At 43.8% G+C, this 20,795-nt stretch overlaps 1 protein-coding gene across 1 annotated transcript in view; it reads left to right on the top strand.

Moving 5' to 3' along the window:
• Positions 1-20,795, top strand: part of LOC126235131 (guanylate cyclase 32E) — a 954,039-nt gene that overhangs the window by 552,759 nt on the left and 380,485 nt on the right. Inside the window, exon 8 of the mRNA XM_049943867.1 lies at positions 1,766-1,911. Coding sequence (XP_049799824.1) covers positions 1,766-1,911 — 146 coding nt within the window. The remainder of the gene's footprint in view (positions 1-1,765; positions 1,912-20,795) is intronic.

Genomic DNA, 20,795 nt, shown 5'->3' with positions numbered 1-20,795 from the left:
GATCTCAACATGAGTAAACTAACCTTTGGGATGAGTTATTACGTGGACTTTGCTCGAGGTCCCAACGTCTAACCTTCTCGAGTTTCGGCTTTTGTGGGAGAATAAGCTCTCGTCCCTTCTCCAGTATAGTTCAAGCCATCATAAAGGCGAATAGTGGACACACCTCATATTAATGTCAACTAATGGGCGTTCGGATGCGTGTGATCAGTGTATATGTGCTGCCAGAATTCTAGTCAGGCACCTTAGGCGACTGCGCTAACGTTCCTTCTCTATGGCTAGTGCTCTCGTGACATTCTGGACCTCGAGTTTTCGAAAATGATTGAGAAGCGAATTGTGCTAGAGCAGCATTTGTTAGATACAAGGTTAGGATAGAGAAATAAAGATGTAGGTCGTAAATGCTACTCTGATATGAGACGCTTGACACGGGAGAGGAATTCGTGGTGCGCCACATCAAATCAGTCAAAAAATATATAAAAAAAAGAAAAAAATTCACAAGAGCGCGGAAGAGGAGCAAGATCGGTGACCCTTTGCATCTATGCTTCAGTACTCATTCCCTTTATATAACGCTGCCATGTTCTGTCAGCCAACGCCCTCCTCCCCCGCCAATCCCACCCGCCCCCATAATCCGCCACTAATCTCTGAAAATATGTTTTGCTAACAAGGGAACCTCCCCATCGCACCCCCCTCAGATTTACTTATAAGTTGGCACAGTGGATAGGCCTTGAAAAACTGAACACAGATCAATCGAGAAAACAGGAAGAAGTTATGTGCAACTATGAAAAAAAGGCAAAATATACAAACTGAGTAGTCCATGCGCAAGATAGGCAACATTAAGGAACAGTGAACTCAGGAGCACCGTGGTCCCGTGGTTAGCGTGAGCAGTTGCGGAACGAGAGGTTCTTGATTCAAGTCTCCCATCGCATGAGAATTTTACTTTCTTTATTTTGGCAAAGTTATGATCCGTCCGTTCGTTCATTGACGTCTCTGTTCACTGTAAGAAGTTTAGTGTATGTGTTTTGCGACCGCACCGCAAAACCGTGCGATTAGTAGACGAAAGGACGTGCCTCTCCAATGGCAACCGAAAACATTTGATCGCAAGGTCATAGGTCAACCGATTCCTCCAAAGGAAAACACGTCTGATATATTATATACGACACTGGTGACGGCATGTGCGTCACATGACAGGAATATGTTGTCGACCCACCTAACTTGGCGAATGGATAAAAAGATTCTTCTACCTTGCCCGATTTAGGTTTTCTTGTTTAGGTCTAGCGTCCCCATACTATGGCACAGCTACTTCGCATCGGAGTGACGGATAGTAATTGTCTGAAAATAAAAAATTAAAATTTTCACACGAGGAAAGATTTGAACCAAGGACCTCTCGTTCCGTAGTTGTTCACGCTAACCACGGGACCACGGTGCTCCTGAGCTCACAATACCTTAATATTGCCTATCTTGCACATGGACTACTCAGTTTCTATATTTTGCTTTTTTTTCACAGTTGCACATAACTTCTTCCTGTTTTCTCGATTGATCTGTGTTCAGTTTTTCAAGGCCTATCCACTGTACCAATTTATAACTAAATCTGAGGGGATGCGATGGGGAGGTTCCCTTGTAAGACTGCATACCGTCCTTTAATAACGTCAGCAAAGGAGATAAAAATGTAATCCGTCTCTTTTGAAGTAGTGTGATTAGGTATTTTGCCTGTGTTGCCGCCCTGTAAACAAGTGAGAGAGAGTAAGAGCGTGGTGGTCTCGTCCAGCAGATCCGGCCCGAGGCGGCGTACCTGTACGACGCCGTCCTGGTCTACTCGCACGCGCTCGTCGCCGTGCTGGACGCCGGAGGCGACCCGCGCAACGGCAGCGCCATCATCGATGCCGTCAAACGCCGGCACTACAGCAGCGCCATGGGGTGAGTGCGCCTCCAGCTGAGTGCTGTCCACTGACAATCTGTTTAAGACTGCTGGTGACACCCCGCTGTTTGTAACTGGTGATGACTGGGAAGGGTACTACAGTAAGTTCCACTCGCAATAAACTAAATCACTGTAGTTACTACTGGATCGGATAGAAGCGACGATAGTAATAAACTGAACAGGAATACAAAATCAGACACGTTCGGAGTGATTTCTTCACGCCTGCAATTTAACATTACACGTGTTAATTAACGTTCAAAATTTTAATCTTTTTTTCTAGTGCTAAAATATAAGTCTTACTACTGGTTCTTAATTTCAGAATGCCTACTGTGAGAACTGATACAGAATTAGTAGAAACAAACGCCTTCGTTCAACAACAAGTTACCAATTTCGATTTCACAAATCGTGCAAGCATTTATCAACTCCTGCATGTTTTTACTTTCGCATACGAGCAATACAAAGTAGTTGTCAGCTGATACGGCAGAAAATACACTCCTGGAAATGGAAAAAAGAACACATTGGCACCGGTGTGTCAGACCCACCATACTTGCTCCGGACACTGCGAGAGGGCTGTACAAGCAATGATCACACGCACGGCACAGCGGACACACCAGGAACCGCGGTGTTGGCCGTCGAATGGCGCTAGCTGCGCAGCATTTGTGCATCGCCGCCGTCAGTGTCAGCCAGTTTGCCGTGGCATACGGAGCTCCATCGCAGTCTTTAACACTGGTAGCATGCCGCGACAGCGTGGACGTGAACCGTATGTGCAGTTGACGGACTTTGAGCGAGGGCGTATAGTGGGCATGCGGGAGGCCGGGTGGACGTACCGCCGAATTGCTCAACACGTGGGGCGTGAGGTCTCCACAGTACATCGATGTTGTCGCCAGTGGTCGGCGGAAGGTGCACGTGCCCGTCGACCTGGGACCGGACCGCAGCGACGCACGGATGCACGCCAAGACCGTAGGATCCTACGCAGTGCCGTAGGGGACCGCACCGCCACTTCCCAGCAAATTAGGGACACTGTTGCTCCTGGGGTATCGGCGAGGACCATTCGCAACCGTCTCCATGAAGCTGGGCTACGGTCCCGCACACCGTTAGGCCGTCTTCCGCTCACGCCCCAACATCGTGCAGCCCGCCTCCAGTAGTGTCGCGACAGGCGTGAATGGAGGGACGAATGGATACGTGTCGTCTTCAGCGATGAGAGTCGCTTCTGCCTTGGTGCCAATGATGGTCGTATGCGTGTTTGGCGCCGTGCAGGTGAGCGCCACAATCAGGACTGCATACGACCGAGGCACACAGGGCCAACACCCGGCATCATGGTGTGGGGAGCGATCTCCTACACTGGCCGTACACCACTGGTGATCGTCGAGGGGACACTGAATAGTGCACGGTACATCCAAACCGTCATCGAACCCATCGTTCTACCATTCCTAGACCGGCAAGGGAACTTGCTGTTCCAACAGGACAATGCACGTCCGCATGTATCCTGTGCCACCCAACGTGCTCTAGAAGGTGTAAGTCAACTACCCTGGCCAGCAAGATCTCCGGATCTGTCCCCCATTGAGCATGTTTGGGACTGGATGAAGCGTCGTCTCATGCGGTCTGCACGTCCAGCACGAACGCTGGTCCAACTGAGGCGCCAGGTGGAAATGGCATGCAAGCCGTTCCACAGGACTACATCCAGCATCTCTACGATCGTCTCCATGGGAGAATAGCAGCCTGCATTGCTGCGAAAGGTGGATATACACTGTACTAGTGCCGACATTGTGCATGCTCTGTTGCCTGTGTCTATGTGCCTGTGGTTCTGTCAGTGTGATCATGTGATGTATCTGACCCCAGGAATGTGTCAATAAAGTTTCCCCTTCCTGGGACAATGAATTCACGGTGTTCTTATTTCAATTTCCAGGAGTGTATGTGGCATTGTCAACAGCGCATGGGGCATAAATTGGTATGTTAACGCAAGGGTAGTGGCAGCACTGTGTGACATAAATGTAAGTTGTTCCTCCCGTAGCGCCCTTCACCCATAGGCAGTCGACATGCTCGGAATCGATTAAGAACGAACAATTGAGTAACAACACAATTAAAGGATCACCTCGTAACTGTACCCATTGTGATATGTAAGTTCGAAATGTGGCTTGGAGATGCCTACAAACTTCCCCTGCAATGGGCAAAAGCTTGGTGCTCTTCGATGGTACCTTCTGGCTTGACGAGGCTTCGAATAGCAAGGTGTTGACATAAGCAAAAAAACGCTACAACTCAGAAGTTCTTCTGGTGTAAAGTGGGTTAACGATGTCACAGTGCCACGAAATTATACCGAAATTCTGCTCAACGCCACCGTGGATGCGACGATTGATGGTGTGGTTTTCATAGTTCCTCTGACCCACATTTCAAATCTTCTCTTAACGCAATTTCACTGGAGATGACAACAGGGACGCTCGGTGTTGAAATCATGTATTCTTTTACGAGTGGCCGAGGACACACTTTAGACATACTGCCCCTCATTGAAATTTGGTTCTGAGATGCCTACAAACTTCCTCTGCAATCGGCAAAAGCGTGGTGCCCTTCGATCGATGGTACGCTCTGGCTTGACAAGGCTTCAAATAGTAAGGTCGAAAAAAAAAAAAAGAACTCAGAAGTTCTTCTCAGTGGGTTAACGATGTCACACTGGCACCAAATTTCACCAAAATTCTGCTCAACGCCACTGTGGACGTGTCGATCGATGGTATGGTTGTCATTGCCCCTCTGACCCACATTTCGCACCTTTTAACGCATTTGCGCTGGAGGTGACAACTGTCACGTCCAGCGTTGAAATCACGAGGTTTTCTTACGAGTGGTCCAGACACGTTCAGAATCGACCTTAGAGGGTGACTTAAAAGGCATAAATGAAACCACACCTCTTCTTGGGATTTTAGTTCCCGTACATTTTGCGGTCTAAGTGGACAACTTGCAGTGAGTGAGCACCAGGAAAACGTCCTTGTCGATTTGTGATACTGCTGACATTTCCCTAACGCTTCAGTCTTTCTCTAAGGACTTCGTGAGCTGGAAACCACATTCAACAAGATCTCATTAGCGCGGCCAGAGCTTTTAATCCAGTGTACAGTTTGGAATCACTGAGGACCTTTCAAAACATTCGACGAAATTTGAAAGAGATGCGAAGCAGCGAAGGGTGCTTATGTTTTCTCTGTCCACCTGTTTCACATCCTCCTGTGGCGTGATCACATAGTAGTACACTATTGATACATGTGTGAATATGACGGGAAAGTATCCCTCTAACGCCTCCCAGTTCGTCAGTACCCTCAGTGGCACCTACTCACATTTACTGAGACCCTTGAAAATGTGCCTCTACAGAGGAAACCTGCAAAGCAGTTCTAGGTGCCTGGCATCGGAGGTTTGTCAAGAGGTTGCCTACCTGCAGGTGCCTACGGCTACTTCTCAGGCAAATTTTTAAATTCTCGATAAATGTGGGAGGATGCCACCGACGGTTTTGCCGAATTGGGGTGTCTCAGAGAGATCCTCTACTGTTTCACTCACACAAGTCGTACCCCTCTGCCATCACGCCACAGATGGCTCTGAAACAGGAGTACTGAAAAAACATAAGCAACCTTTACTGCCTCGGATCACGTTCAAATTAGATCGAATGCCTTGAACGGTCCCTAGTAGTTCCATACCGCACACCAGAGCGAAAACTGCGGTCACTCTGCACACCAAAGGGGTACGAACATGTCCAGTGGTGTTGCTAGCTCATAATGTTACTAGAAAATGGTTCAAGTATCACAGAGATGTCAGCACTCTCAAAGATCGTCAAGAACTCCTTGTTGCCTACTGCACTGCAGACTGTCGCTTTCGACTGTGAAATGTGTGGGAATCAACATCCGTCGGAGACTAGTGGTTTCATTCACTCCTTTTATGCCAACTCCTGAGGTATTTTATTGCTGATTATGAGCGGCGGTGTGTCTGAAATGTTTTCCCCGGCCACTCATAAGAAAACTGCGTGATTTCAACGGTGGACGCAGAGACGTCAAAATAAAGGGGGTAATGTTGGTCAAAGGGACTGTCACGATCTTCCCATCGTGTGACACGTCCACGGTGGCGATGAGTAGAGCTTTGGTGGAATTTTGTGCCAATGTGACATCATTAACCCACTTCACACCGCATTTGAGCTTCTAAGCTGTGTCATTTTCTTTCGCGTGTGTCGACAATTTTCTGTTTGAAACGTCGTCGAGACCGAGGGTGACGTAACAGGGCGCGATGCTTTTTCACCATTACAGAGGAAGGCTGTGGACACCTTTGTGCTAAAACTTACGGGTCGCAGTGGGAGACAATTACGAAGTTTCGGAGAAATGATCGTTTAATTCTATCTGTCCTCCGTTTACTCTGGCTGAAATACGCTGAAGAGCCAAAGAAATTGGTACACCTGCCTAAATCCTATAGCGCCCCCGCAAACACGGAAATTTCGAAATTTGTGGTAAGGTCTTTTGGGACCAAACTACTGAGGTCATCGGTCCCTAAGCTTACACACTGCTTAATCTAACTTAAACTAACTTACTCTAAGGACAACATATACACCCGTGCCCGAGGGAGGACTCGAACCTCCGACGGGGGGAGCCGTGCGGACCGTGACAAAACGCCATTGACCTCGCGGCTACCCCGCGCGGTCCCCGAGAGCACGCATAAGTGCCGCAGTACGACTTGGCATGTAATCGACTAATGTCTGAAGTAGTGCTGGAGGGACCGACACCATGAATCGCATTGTCCTGCTGGAATTGCCCAAGTCCGTCGGAATGCACAATTGATATGAATGGATGCAGGTGATCATACAGGATGCTTACGTATGTGTCACCTCTCAGCGTCTATCTAGACGTATCAGAAGTCCCATATTACTCCAACTGAACACGCCCTACACCGTTAAAGAGCCTGCACCAGTTTGAACAGTCCCCTGGACTGGAACACGGTCCATGGACTCATAAAGTTGTGTCCATGCCCGTACAAGTCCATCCACTCGATACAATTTGAAACGAGAATCGTCCGACCAGGCAGCATGTTTCCAGTCATCAACAGTGCAATGTCGTTGTTGATAGGCCCAGGCGAGGTGTAAAGCTTTGTGTCGTGCCGTCATCAAAGGTACACGAGAGGGTCTTCGGCTCCGAAAGCCCATATCGATTAAGTTTAGTTGAATGGCTGGCACGCTGACACTTGTTCATGGTCCATCATGGAAATCAGCAGCAATTTGCGGAAGGGTTGCACTTCTGTCACGTTGAACAATTATCTTCAATCGTCGTTGGTCCCGTTCATCCTATATCTTTTTCCGGCTGCAGCGATGTCGGAGTTTGATGTTTCACTGGATTGCTGATATTCATGGTACACTTGTGAAATGGTCGTACGGGAAAATGCCCACTTTATCGCCACCTCGGAGTTGGTGCGTCCCATCGCTCGTGCGCCGACTATAACACCAAACTCACTTAAATCTTGATAACCTGTCATTGTGGCGGCGGGAACCGATTTAACAACTGCCCCAGACACTTGTTGTCTTATAGGTGTTTCCGACCGCAGCGTCGTATTCTGCCTGTTTACATAGGTCTCTGAATATGCATGCCTATACAAGTTTCTTTGGGGCTTCAGTGTATAATGCGCGGCGCCTTTGTAGACCGATTTTAATGCTCCTAATACCTGAATTTTTCTCTCTGAAGCGTAGTGTACGTTGATATTGAACAGCCTGGCAGATTATAACTGTGTACTAGAGCGGAATTGAAACGTTAGGCTTTTGCCTTTCATTGGCAACTGCTCTGCCGTCTGGCAACCGAAGCACGACTCATGCCCTGTCCTCACAGCTTTACTTCTGCGAGCACCTCGTATCCTACCTTTCAATCTTCAGAAAAGTTCTCCTGTGAAACGAACAGGTCTAGCACACCCGATAGAATAGATGCTACGGAGACATATCTACTCCGCGGCTTAAGTATTTGCAGATAGAAATATAACAGATCTTTTAGTGCACAGTTTGCATGTTGGCAGCACAATAATGGATACAAAGGTACTTTCGTACTCATCAGATAATTGTTGTACGATGAGAGTAGTTGCCCAACAAAGATTGCAGTTACTCATTTGGTGCAAAACACTCTGCATCTCACAGCTATTTAATGGCATACTATAGTTTGTGCATTGGTGGCTAAGTAATATTGTGTTTTACTACTGTATCATGTACCTTCGGTTCAAACCTTTGTCCAATCAATATGTTTTTATTATTTTATTAATTACCGCATCCTTCACCTCTGGTAGCGGTTTCTTAATGTCAAAAATTTGATTTGCGTCTATTAACATCTTTCTTTACTAATACATCCAATTTACTAGCCACAAACTTTTTCTTTACAGACTTCTTTTGTTAACTAATGTTCATTAACATGAACACGCGAAATCATTCGTAATGGAAAATGAAGAGCAAGGAATATAAATCTGACATTTGGTATCTTGATAATGTGTTTACCGTGGGTAACTATTTATCTGCATTACTGTTACCACATCTGTGTAGAAAGTATCAACCTTCAAAAATGGTTCACATGGCTCTAAGCACTATGGGACTTAACATCTGAGATCAACAGTGCCTTAGACTTAGAACTAGTTAAGCCTAACTAACCTAAGGACATCACACACATCCATGCCCGAGGCAGGATTCGAACCTGCGACCATCGCAGCAGTGCTGTTCCGGACTAAAGCGCCTACAACCGCTCGGTCACAGCGGCCGGCAGTATCAACGTTTCGCTCTCGAAAAATCAGCTACTTTTAAATTGTTTTCCAGAATTTTTATGTTAGCTTTTCTAAATGTCAGTTCAGAAATATGTTTTTCCGATATTCCCAGCATTAGAGAACGTTGTTCGGTCCACAACCCCTCACTGAAGAAGTATTACACGAGGACACAAAAAAACATATTGAAAGCCCAAAGGGTGCTAACTACAATGACGAATATCGCAGCGCTAAAATCTGCAATGCTTTCAGAACGTATGAAGTGAGAAAGAAAGTTTATCTGTTTGCCATTATTTCCGGAACGTCAAGAAACATAATGGCTCTGAGAACTATGGGACTTAACATCTGTGGTCATCAGTCCCCTAGAACTTAGAACTACTTAAACCTAACTAACCTAAGGACATCACACACATCCATGCCTGAGGCAGGATTCGAACCTGCGGCCGTAGCAGCCGCGCGGTTCCGGACTGAGCGCCTAGAACCGCTAGACCACCGCGGCCGGCAAGAAACATAATAAATGATTAATATTTCACTATTCTTTTGTTCGTGCAACGTATATACTGCCTCACACCAGACTGTTCATTACCCTCCACATTAAACGGAAAGCCACATAGAAGTTGTATTCACTTCAGCCACGCACCAGTAACAAGCTAGAGGTACCGTTTAGGTAACGATGTCTTGGTATAACCGATTGGCAACTGCATTTCACCTCTTCTGAGAGTCATGAGGCGCATTTTCTCTGGTGTTTCGGCAGATATTTGCAGTTCTCTTTCTGCAGTGCGTAGCCGACGACAGCCCAAACAAATACTGCTAATGACGTCTCTCATGCGATGCCCAGTATCGATGGAAAGCATCGGTTTGTTTCATGTAACGAGCAATATGATTTTTAAAGCGTAATATTGTGTGTCCATTCGATGGGGCGGTCCCAAATTAGCCTTGTGCGATTTTCGTTTCATCTATATGTATTAACAGGGACAGTAAAAAAAGGAAAAAAAAAACAGTACTCCAGGAGCGTCAGTACCTCCCTGGCGGTGCCGACTGCTACCACTATGCAGCAGAGCTCCTCAGTAGCTGCTGGAGTACTGCATATTCTTCATGCTCTACTGTCCCAGTTAACACAAACTGGCATTACAAATATCACACTAGACCTAATGGGGGTCCGCTCTATCGACTGGCCATTCAAAATTCCGTTTTAAAAATCATTTTATGTTAACGAGATACAAACTAACATTAGCCGTCGCATAAAAGATGTGATGAGTAGCATCTGTTTGGGCTGACTCTAGCTATACATTGCAAAAAGTAAATTGCAAATATCTGCCCAAACACCAGACAAAATGCGCCTGATGACTCTTTGGAGGAATATCCTGTAATGAGTATGCCATCTAGCGGTAACTGTATGGAAAGGAATGTGGAGCTTCACCCACCTGGCGGTCTCAGTAACACTAACATCTTGCCATTGTGACCGAGCGGAGTGGCGTAATGTTCAGCACACTCGACTCACATTCGAAAGGACAACGGTTCAAGCCCGCGCCTGGCAATCATGATTTAGGGTTTCCGTGATTTTCCTAAATCGTTTCAGGCAAATGCCGTTAAGTTTCCTTTCAAAGGACGCGCATGATTTCCTTACGCATCCTTCCCTAATCCGAGCTTCCGCTCCACCTCTAATGATGTCGTTGTCGACGGAACGTAAAACACTAATCTCCACCTCCTCTTGTTAATGTTACAAAACATTGCAGGTATAATTCTAGTTTGCTTATACAGACGGCAGTATGTTTTGTGCACATTTATGAAGGTGCACTAAATACACGACACTCATATGTGGGAGTTCTCAACAAAAAGTGACTAAAATTGTACAAACAAAGGATTTGATGAAGGTGCTCTTTGAGGTGGTGGTGCCCTCACAGTTAAGGACGTCGATCGCTCGGGCACGCTGTGTCTGCGCTAGAATATCGCTCTGCTGTCGGCCGCCGTGGAATGTCAACAGCCAGTCTGTGTGGCAGCTACGCCGAGTCGATCAAAGCCCAGCGACTCCCTGCGTCCGTCAAACGGAACCACCGCTAGTCTAGACGTCATTGTTGAATCCACGTGGTCTTTCACGTAAATAAACAAAGGCAGCGATTAGCTCGGAAATAACTACATGTATCCTGCCGCGCTGTCTTGTCCCGAGTCGGCCGCCTGATCCAACCAAAACACTAAATCAAAAAATTATCTCACATGGTAAAACCTTTCTAAAGCCACTATGGCATTAATATTTATTTATTTACAAACAACCGGTTTCGACACACTTTGGTGTCACGTTCAGGTCCTCAAAAATTTATGTTATAGAACGTGTTCATTTTGAGTCGGACATCATGCGAAGTTGTCATGTAGATAAAATATAGAACATAATACTAAGGTTTGTCATAAGTAAAACGTTTAAAATCAATAACCATCTTGTGCACATGTCCAAAGTATTGTTACGTCATTGAATTATCAGAACATGTCTAGCTAACGTTAACAGATGTGCTATCGTACTTTTATTGTGTACTGTGTTTCTATGGCGTGACAATCGTCTGTGAGTGCCAAGTGTATGGACATGGCACGTGCACGAAGTGCTTCTTGGTAGTGTTTTATTTATGACAAACCTTTATATGATGTAGCACATTTTATTTACATTATTTTAAGACCTGTAGATGACAACAAAGTCTGGCGAAAGCCATTGATTTTAAAGAAAGAAGTGATTACATGCGATCTTCGCTTTAGAAAGTTTTTACCAAGTAAAACGCATTGTTCCTTCTAGTTTCTCAGCATGAGAAAATTCAGTCGTATTATTTCACAGTTAAAGCTGTCACAGCTGCTAATGGCATTTACGCTGCAGTACAAGAGGCTAGCGAAGATATAATTGTGAGAGAATATTCTCCTGTTCTTTAGGCTGGAGAGCGTCTGATATCATAGAGCGGTATTTTTAATGACTTCTTGTGTGGTTTCATCAGCACTAAATAGTGTGGTAAGGGGCGAAGTTGACCAGTTACTCTCGAGATTTTCATTTTTTTTTTGGGTTCTTTTCTCGGTTTTTCAAGACATAAAGCAATTTTTTCTATCCATATAATTCCTATTTAAAGTAATCGTACGACAAGGTTGGGTCATGAGCAGCTACAGTATCAGCGACGATCTATCCAGTCTGGCGGGGACATCTCAATAACGGGGGCAGTATTACATTACAGTATACCTACGGCATCTTTTAGCGTAACCCATCAAGGTACCGCAGTGGTATAGTAGCTGGACTCTTCTTCGGAAACACTACGGTTGAGATCTTCGTGCGCCCATCGAGATTTACGTGTCTTGTAATTTATAATGTTACTTAAAATCCGTCTTGATTGCAAATTTTTTTTTATTATTCATATGACCGGTTTCGGTTCATTCAGAACCATGTGACGTAGCATGTGAAAGCTGCTGGATTTGGACGGGTTACTCCTGTAACTGAAATATCAGATCTGAAGATGGTTCTGAATGAACCGAAACCGGTCATATGAATAATAAAAAAAAATTTGCAATCAAGACGGATTTTAAGTAACATTACAAAATCACTGATTGCTGTTATCCCATAAGACATTATGTCTGTTTTTGCAAAGTCTTGTAATTTCTCGAACTCTTTTCATACAAGTGCCCAGACGGTAACTCTGAAAACGACACGATTATTTTTTCCCCATCCTACCCCCTCCATATCAAAATGGTTCAAATGGCTCTGAGCACTATGGGACTTAACTGCAGAGGTCATCAGTCCCCTAGAACTTGAACTACTTAAACCTAACTAACCTAAGGACATCACACACATCCATGCCCGAGGCAGGATTCGAACCCTTCATATCGAGCTGGTGGTCCGTCTCTAATCATCTCGTAATCAACGTGACTTAAACCTTAGTCTTTCTTCCGTTTTTCCTTAGCATACTTTGCTGATGAGGCGAAAATGCTTCGAATCCTTTATCGGACAAACAGCAACTAAGTTATATTTACTGTAGCCGCTTAGCGGAAAAATTGCTTTCGATGGAATTTCGAGAAGATATTACGTAGCCAAAGTGTGACGAAAAAAGTGAGCCATGAATCTTTGTGCACTGTTGTTCCCATTTGCGGCCCGAAACGAGTAACTACAATATGAATGTATGTCCTTCTATTAATCATTTCTATTAGTCAAATATTTTTCCGATGCTGTCGCTGGAGAAGTTAGTTTCTCGTGACTTGTATTTATAAATGATGATTAGTTGCAGTAAACAGCCGGCCGCGGTGTCCGAGCGGTTCTAAGCGCTTCAGTCCGGAACCGCGCGACTGCTACGTCGCAGGTTCGAATCCTGCCTCGGCCATGGATGCGTGTGATGTCTTTAGTTAGTTAAGTAGTTCTAAGTTCTAGGGGACTGATGACCTCAGATATTAAGTCCCATAGTGCTCAGAACAATTTGATCCGTTTGCAGTAAACAGCACAACTTCCAAGTATGGAGCCAGTTTTAATAGAACGTAGACTGTGTCTCGTAGTGACTGAATAATCACATCTTATTTTTCAATAACGTTTGGTGAATAACATTATTTATGCTACAGTGGCTAGCGATTACTGTGCACAAATCGTCATTGATCGAAAAAGCCGCATTATTAGAATATGAACCACATTTCTAACACACTTAAACCAAACAAGCCGGAGAATGGTAAATGGATACAAGGACAGGTGCAGCATAGCGGCTCTATATTTTCTTTCCATATGTTTATCTGTTTCGCTGAGCTAAAGTGCCACATTATTTTGCGTTAAATATTTGCGAAACGTAATTTTGCAGCGGTATGCGGAGGTACACTATGTGATCAAAAGTATCCGGACAGCCCCAAAAACAGACGTTTTTCATATTAGGTGCATTGTGCTGACATCTAGTTCCAGGTACTCCATATCAGCGACCTCAGTAGTCATTAGACATCGTGCGAGAGCAGAATGGGGCGCTCTGCGGAAGTCAAGGACTTCGAACGTGGTCAGGTGGCTGGGTGTCACTTTTGTCATACGTCTGTACGCGAGACTTCCACACTCTTAAACATCCCTATGTCCACTGTTTCCGATGTGATAGTGAAGGGGAAACGTGAAGGAGCACCTACAGCACAAAAGCGTACAGGCCGATCGCGTCTGTTGACTGACAGAGACCGCCGACAGTTGAAGAGGGTCGTAATGTGTAATAGACAGACATCTATCCAGACCATCACACAGGAATTCCAAACTGCATCAGGATCCACTGCAAATACTATGACAGGTAGGGGGGGGGAGGGGGGAGGTGAGATAACTTGGATTTCATGGTCGAGCGGCTGTTCATAAGCCACACATCAAGCTAGTATATGCCAAACGACGCCTCGCTTGGTGTAAGGCGCATGAACATTGGATGATTGAACAGTGGAAAAATGTTGGGCGGGGATGACGAATCTCGGTACACATGTCGCTATCCGATGACAGCGTGTGAGTATGGCGAATGCCGGGTGAACGCCATCTGCCGGCGTGTATAGTGCCAATAGTAGCAGGTGGTGTTATGGTGTGGTCATGGAGGGGGTTTGCACCACTTGCTGTTTTGCGTTGCACTATCACAGCACAGCCTACATTGGTGTTTTAAGCACCTTCTTGCTTCCCATTGTTGAAGAGCAATTCGGGGATGGCGATTACATCTTTCAACACGATCGAGCATCTGTTCATAACGCACGGCCTGTGGCGGAGTGGTTACACGACAATAACATCCGTGTAATGGACTTGCCTGCACAGAGTCCTCACCTGAATCCTATAGAACACCTTTGGGATGTTTTGGAACGCCGACTTCGTGCCAGGCCTCACCGACCGACATCGATACCTCAGTGCAGCACTCCGTGAAGAATGGGCTGCCGTTCCCCAAGAAACCTTCCAGCACCTGATTGATCGTAAGCCAGCGAGAGTGGAAGCTGTCATCAAGGCTAAGGGTGCGCCAACAACATATTGAACTCCAGAATTTCCCATGGAGGACGCCACGAACTTGTAAGTCATTTTCAGGCACGTGACGGGACACCTTTGATCATATAGTGCAGCTTCTTACGAGGTGCATTCATGTTATAACAACGACTTTGTTTCCTCTTAAAATTAATCGCACAACAACTACGAAACTTGTGTCACGTCTCCTTGACATAATCTTGCATGTTTTTACAATGTCGACTGTATTGTCACACGGTCGCTGCGAACGCCTCTGTAGCAGCCTGCTTCGACCACTGGAAAATCGCTGATGCAATAGCGGTGGCCGTGGAGAGTGTCTTTCATCGCTGGAAAATCCAAAGTCGCTAGGAGCCAGGTCTGTTCAGGTGCTTAGAGAGTATGAGTGATCACTTCAAAACTGTTGCCACGAACAAACTGCAGGGTCGCGTTCGCACGCTGCGCTGGCGCTGTTTGGTGAAAGAGCACAAGCGCAGGCTTTATCGGTCGTTTTTCACGCAATTCGGGAATGACCTTGTTCTTCAAAACATCTTGGTATACTACAGCTGTCACCGTAATTCCCTTTGGAACGCTATGACTAAGGATCGTACCATAACATGCCACCATCGTTTTTCAGCACTACGACTCAACGCATTTTTTTTTAGTGATGGTGTGTGTGTGTGTGTGTGTGTGTGTGTGTGTGTGTGTGTGTGTGTGTGTGCTTGAATTGAGATGAATGTCACTCCATTTTTAGGACTGAAAAATGGTATTCCCGTCTCATCCATTGTCACAATCGATTAAACGAAAGTGCCATCCATACCGTCATGGCGCGTCAACATTATCTGGCAACAAACCAAGCGCACAGCCTTGTGGTAGTCCGTCAGCATTCACGGCACCCACAAGGACGACAAGTTTCGCATTCAGAAATGTGTGCACAGATACCGTGGAAACTCCAACTATGGCAGCGACGTGTTCCACACTCATCCGACGAGCCTCCAACGCAACGCAACTTCCCGTACTCCATCGAGCACGTCCTCAGACCCGCTGGGCTTCGTTTTCTGTCAGACTATTTTCCGCCTTCCCTGAAGTGTTGCACACACAAAAGCACATTGTGACCGTGGGATTGATCTGCTATTGTGTCATTCTGCCCAACGGATTAATCTGAGATGTACCCTTTACCCTGTGGCTCCCGCAAGATGCAATTTCCACCGCCACACTACTACAGAAGTCAGACAGACGCTCCTAACGTTCTAAAGAGAAATGCCTGAAAAACTTTCAGCAATAAATATCTTCTCGAGTTGTCTGCTGTAAGGAAATGACACAAAAATTCACAAAATTTCTCACGTAACTAGTGGGATACTTGGGTACTGGAATAGTGCTAGTTAGTGTAAGAAAAACATGAAACTAACGAAAATTATTATTTATTTTGCAAAAATTCTGAGAAATCACAATGGCACTTTTAGTTATGAATTGAACAAGTTATATCCTGGTTCTTTTCGGAATGTGAAGTTACCTCTCAAGGATAGGATTCGCTAGTAAAATTGTTATTGACTTGGCAGAATGGCTGAGATCCGCGCCTACTCAGCTTGAATAATTATCCGTTAGAATGTTTGTAACACTACCGTCTGCTACTGCTATACCATAACCCTAAAGTTGGAGGCAGGTTGTGAAATAAAACTATCTTGTTAAAGCAATTATGGCATAACGCAACAGAGCAGTGTTACCCTCTGAGGGGAATTTTGTTATATTGATCGCGTTGTACCTAACGGAAGAGGCTTATCAGAAATGAAAGTCAGAATTACTTAAATATCCAAACAGTAGCAAATAATATTTTACCTAGCTACACTGTTTAAAGAATAAAGGAAACGGTTGCCAGCCTAATTAGGCAAGAGAATGATTAACATTCTTGTTTAAGAAAACAGTTATTAGTAACTTTAACGGACACACACAACCTATATTTTACTGCACACGAGTGCAATGAACTCTGACACCTGCATATGTCCACGGTTAAGATTGGATGCTGACAGAGCAGGACAGACTATTTGCATGAATATAACAGATAATGGAACACACTATTACTTTCAAGGCTTATTCAAACCGAATAAGTTTATAACGTTACTATTAACATTCACTGCAGAATCATAAATTGGGCATAGGTTAAGTCTCTTTCAGTTAAATACTTTACTATTTCAAATGGAAGTTAATTGGAATCCACTAACAGGTTGCTTCTCACTATCTTTGAATAAAGAAATTATTGTTTTCATAAATAGTGGTCTTCCTGTTACTTGTTACCTAGCATTAGCACAATTGACAAACTGTGGATCCTGTTATACTATTAATATGCACTTCCAATACACAAGAGATACAAACACTTAGCAAACATGGATATATAACCATCCACTATTGCAGTTTTCCACTTTCACTACAGTGAAACACAATGTTGACAAATTTGCAAGAAACTGACTCACCTTTTAAAATATACTACAGGCAGCACTATAATCATTAACAAAGCAACACTTAATAAGCCTCAGTTTTAAGAGCTTTTAATATTTAAAAGAAACTGCAAATTGTCTCTATTACCACAGTCTTCTACTTTCAAGTAAATGATTAAATAGGAGACTTTGAAACTCCACAAAACTTTAAATTAGTTTCCATCCCTGGGAGGCTTTCACAAGACTACATTTACTACCTCCAACAATTTCACTAAATCCACCAAAGATCAAACATTATTTAATGTTCTGAGGCTTTCATTTTTTCCACAAAATCTGACACTCGGTAATCATAGTTCAAATGGAGAGGAACCTGAGAGGTGTTGTGATAGGAAAAAAATCAAGGCAGGTACATAAATTCAGTTATAAATTACCTTATATTTGTGCACACTAAAACAACCAATAAGCTGATCCTTCACTGTACATTATTATAGTACTTCTTTACAGTGATTGTGTAATGTGGTGGCAACTGCATGTTGGTAGGTGGATTTGCAGGCAGAATTGCTGGACTCTGTCCCTTCTTGGTAGCGATGATGGATACCAATTCCAGAATCGTTCCAGTTATATATCCATCCATCCAAGGCATTGGAAAGTGGCAGAAAAAGCCTCTCTCGGAACCAGCACAATATACAACTCTTACATGGCAGTGCACAGTTTGATAGCTCATCCCCGACTGACTCTTGGTTCCACCTTTTCTACCTATGCCAAACATAATTTGTGTGCGCTACTAAATTTCGTTCCCGAGGGGAACCACACTACCTTTTACATACAGGATGACTAAGAACGCTAAGTGAGGATCAGCAGTTTGCATAACAGCAACCAAACACATTAAATAAAATAGAACATTTGCACATATTGACATTTCTACAAAAAATTATTCACACAGAAATTACAATTATATACAGTAACGCTATTTTGTCGAAAGACGACATGTTGAGAAACGTGGCTGTTGTACTTAAGGTTTATAATTTATATAAAAAAAAACAGCTACCAGCCACTGTTTTTTATATAAATTATAAACCTTATATACAGTAAGTTTTGTTCCCTCCAAATGGGACAAAGAATTTAAATGACAGATATACTACCTTGCATAGAATCAAACCACAACATCAAAGTTTTAACAAAGAAAGGAGTATACAATTTTATGTTATTGATTCAAACACATTTACAGATCCTCAATGTTATAACATTAAACCAAAGCAAAAGGCAAATTAAATCCGTACAGCATTAGAGCTATTGTGTTACATGTTGCTAGGTACGGTCGAGACTGTCGCATGTGAAATGCAATGAAGGGTACTGTTGTGGAGAAAATGTGGGGCTCGCAAGAGCTGTAGTGCACAATACCGTAAGCTGTGATGACTGCAGTCTGCGCCGCTCGCTGCTGACAAATAAGATAACTCTCATTCTATCTGGATTGACCTTCGCCAATCAAACTCTCCCTATGCCTTGATGTTAAGGACTCCTATTCACCCCTATTCTAACTCTTGGCGTGGTACATTGGTCAGATAACCAGTCCACCACGATGCCACTCAAAAATTTGCTTGCAGTCGTTTAACTATAACTCTGTCTGTTCACACCGCACACTAAGTGTGTCGACCAACACAGTGAAGAACGCTTAATCGCAAGCACTCAATATAGAGTTTCACTTCGATTCGCTCCCGGCAGACGTGCTCTGTCAGTGAAGTAGTGAGGAGAGACTTGTTCCTCGCCCTTTGAGTACACGTACTAGCGCGCACGCTCTCGTTACGTGTTCTCGCTCCAAGAGCGACAATGGAACAGCCGCTCTCCCCGCCAGACGTGAAGGGGTATATCTTTCGGTCTCTTCCATTACTCCTTCAGCTCAAGGCGTCAGAAATATCATCAGCCAATCAGCATTGCTCTTCTAAAACGGGAGAATGACGTTTCGTTTAAGGCGACCAATCGGGAAACCTGTAGTATCGGCATTTGGCGTTTGCTGTCTCCCTCTGAAAACCTCTGAAACTGCATGCTATGTGTAAAGAATGCGTAGGCTGGCCGCTCCCACACAATGTAGCGGAATTTCCTTTTAAGGCGAACACGGGGTCATTCCCCCTTTTCACTCGGGCCAACGCTGTCTGCTCTACGGGCGGTCGCCGGCCGACATAGATAGGCTGAGTCGTCCTCTGAAGGGACCGGCCCCCTAGTGTGCGGTTTGCGTCTCCCAAACTAAAAGCAAGCCCCTGCGACCGTCGTGTCTTGAATGTGTGTGTGTATGCCAGTCTCGAGTATTTCAACCACGGTGCACACTTGCTTTTTATTTGTTAGTTATTTGCATATCGTTTACATGAATTCATACAACATTGACTTTATCTTATCGAGTTTAGGCTCGAATGAAGCGTCTTGATGTTCGGAATATAATTGTGAGGGCGGAATATGTAAGCAATGAAGGTCAGGAGATCACGACGTCTTACATACCTCACTCCTTTTGACAAAGTTTTTGTCTGGGGTTTGTCAATGCCAAGGAAAACATTGACAAAGTCAGGCAAAAATTGTTCTTTTAGATTTTCCAATAAACGTTTCTCAGCCATTCTTAACAATTTTTTCTAATGACTTATTTATAGCTTTTGTTTCTGTTTTTGAATTCTACAATTTATGTTTTGTTGTTAGGCAAATATAGACTTTACAAAGGTTGGTTTTGTTTGTTGTTTCCAGTACTAGTCTCTGTTTTTCTTTTGCATTTCCAAAAATTGTTCTTACAATACTAATTTTTCTAAACTCGTTAGTGTACAGTGTATCATTTATTAGTGTGATTATATGTTTTCTTCAGTTAGGCTTTGCATAAATGTTCGCAAAAGCTCTGTTGTGTTCCTTTGTTTTATTTATTTAGGCATTATCTTTTTCTTTATGTGTCACTGTTTTTTTTTTGTAAGAATGAAGAAGCGTTTCCTCTTAATTCTATCCTCTGTATTAATATTATTCCCCCTAAAAGGTGTTTTTGAATGTTACTTAAAGAAGAAAAATCGTGCACAAATCCTTTTCTAATTTTACATATAAAAGAAATAAATAGACTTTCCATGAGATTGTGAGATTATATAACTATACTAATTAAGTTTCTTTACAAAAGGTTTTAAAGTATCTATAAATTATGAACTTTACATACATAATAAAAATAATTACTTTTACAAAAAAATAAAAAATTATATTTTTACAAATATATCATTTTCTTAACTCTACATTCATATTTTATCAATTTTTTGTTTTGTGCTGCATCAGTTTCTGTGCTCGACGATCCCCACTGAAGTACTGGAAGGCATCGACTCATTTGTATGGGTATCACAAATCATGAGAGAAGCACTGTAGCATGCGATGCCGGGTCTTACTTGTTGACATTGTCCTCATGGAGTGGTTCTTTTAACTGATGATGATGACTGTGGTTTACTGCATAAACAGTGATGTCTTGGTACTCCTTTGCTGTCACACCTGGGACGGTATGGCAGTTTGATGATGTGGTAGGGAGAATACTGTTCATTTTGCTGAAACTATTTCTAGATAATGTTGGTTTGTACTACTTAATATTTCGTTTGCCGTTCGCTTGTATTTGTTTGACGATTCAAGGTTTATTTTTGGAGAGGTATTTGTAGTAGTTACTATGCCTCAAAGTTCATCGAAAGACATATGTAGCAATTTGCTTTGTAGGATAGGAGATAAAGGTATCTTGCTGTCTTCTGCCCTTCATCTTGCATCTTCTGTTCTTCTCATCCTTCTTGCATTC

The sequence above is a fragment of the Schistocerca nitens genome, chromosome 1 (assembly GCF_023898315.1).
Source record: "Schistocerca nitens isolate TAMUIC-IGC-003100 chromosome 1, iqSchNite1.1, whole genome shotgun sequence".
NCBI lineage: Eukaryota > Metazoa > Arthropoda > Insecta > Orthoptera > Acrididae > Schistocerca > Schistocerca nitens.
Note: the sequence above shows the minus strand (reverse complement) of the source record. Positions and strands in the feature narration are given on the sequence as shown.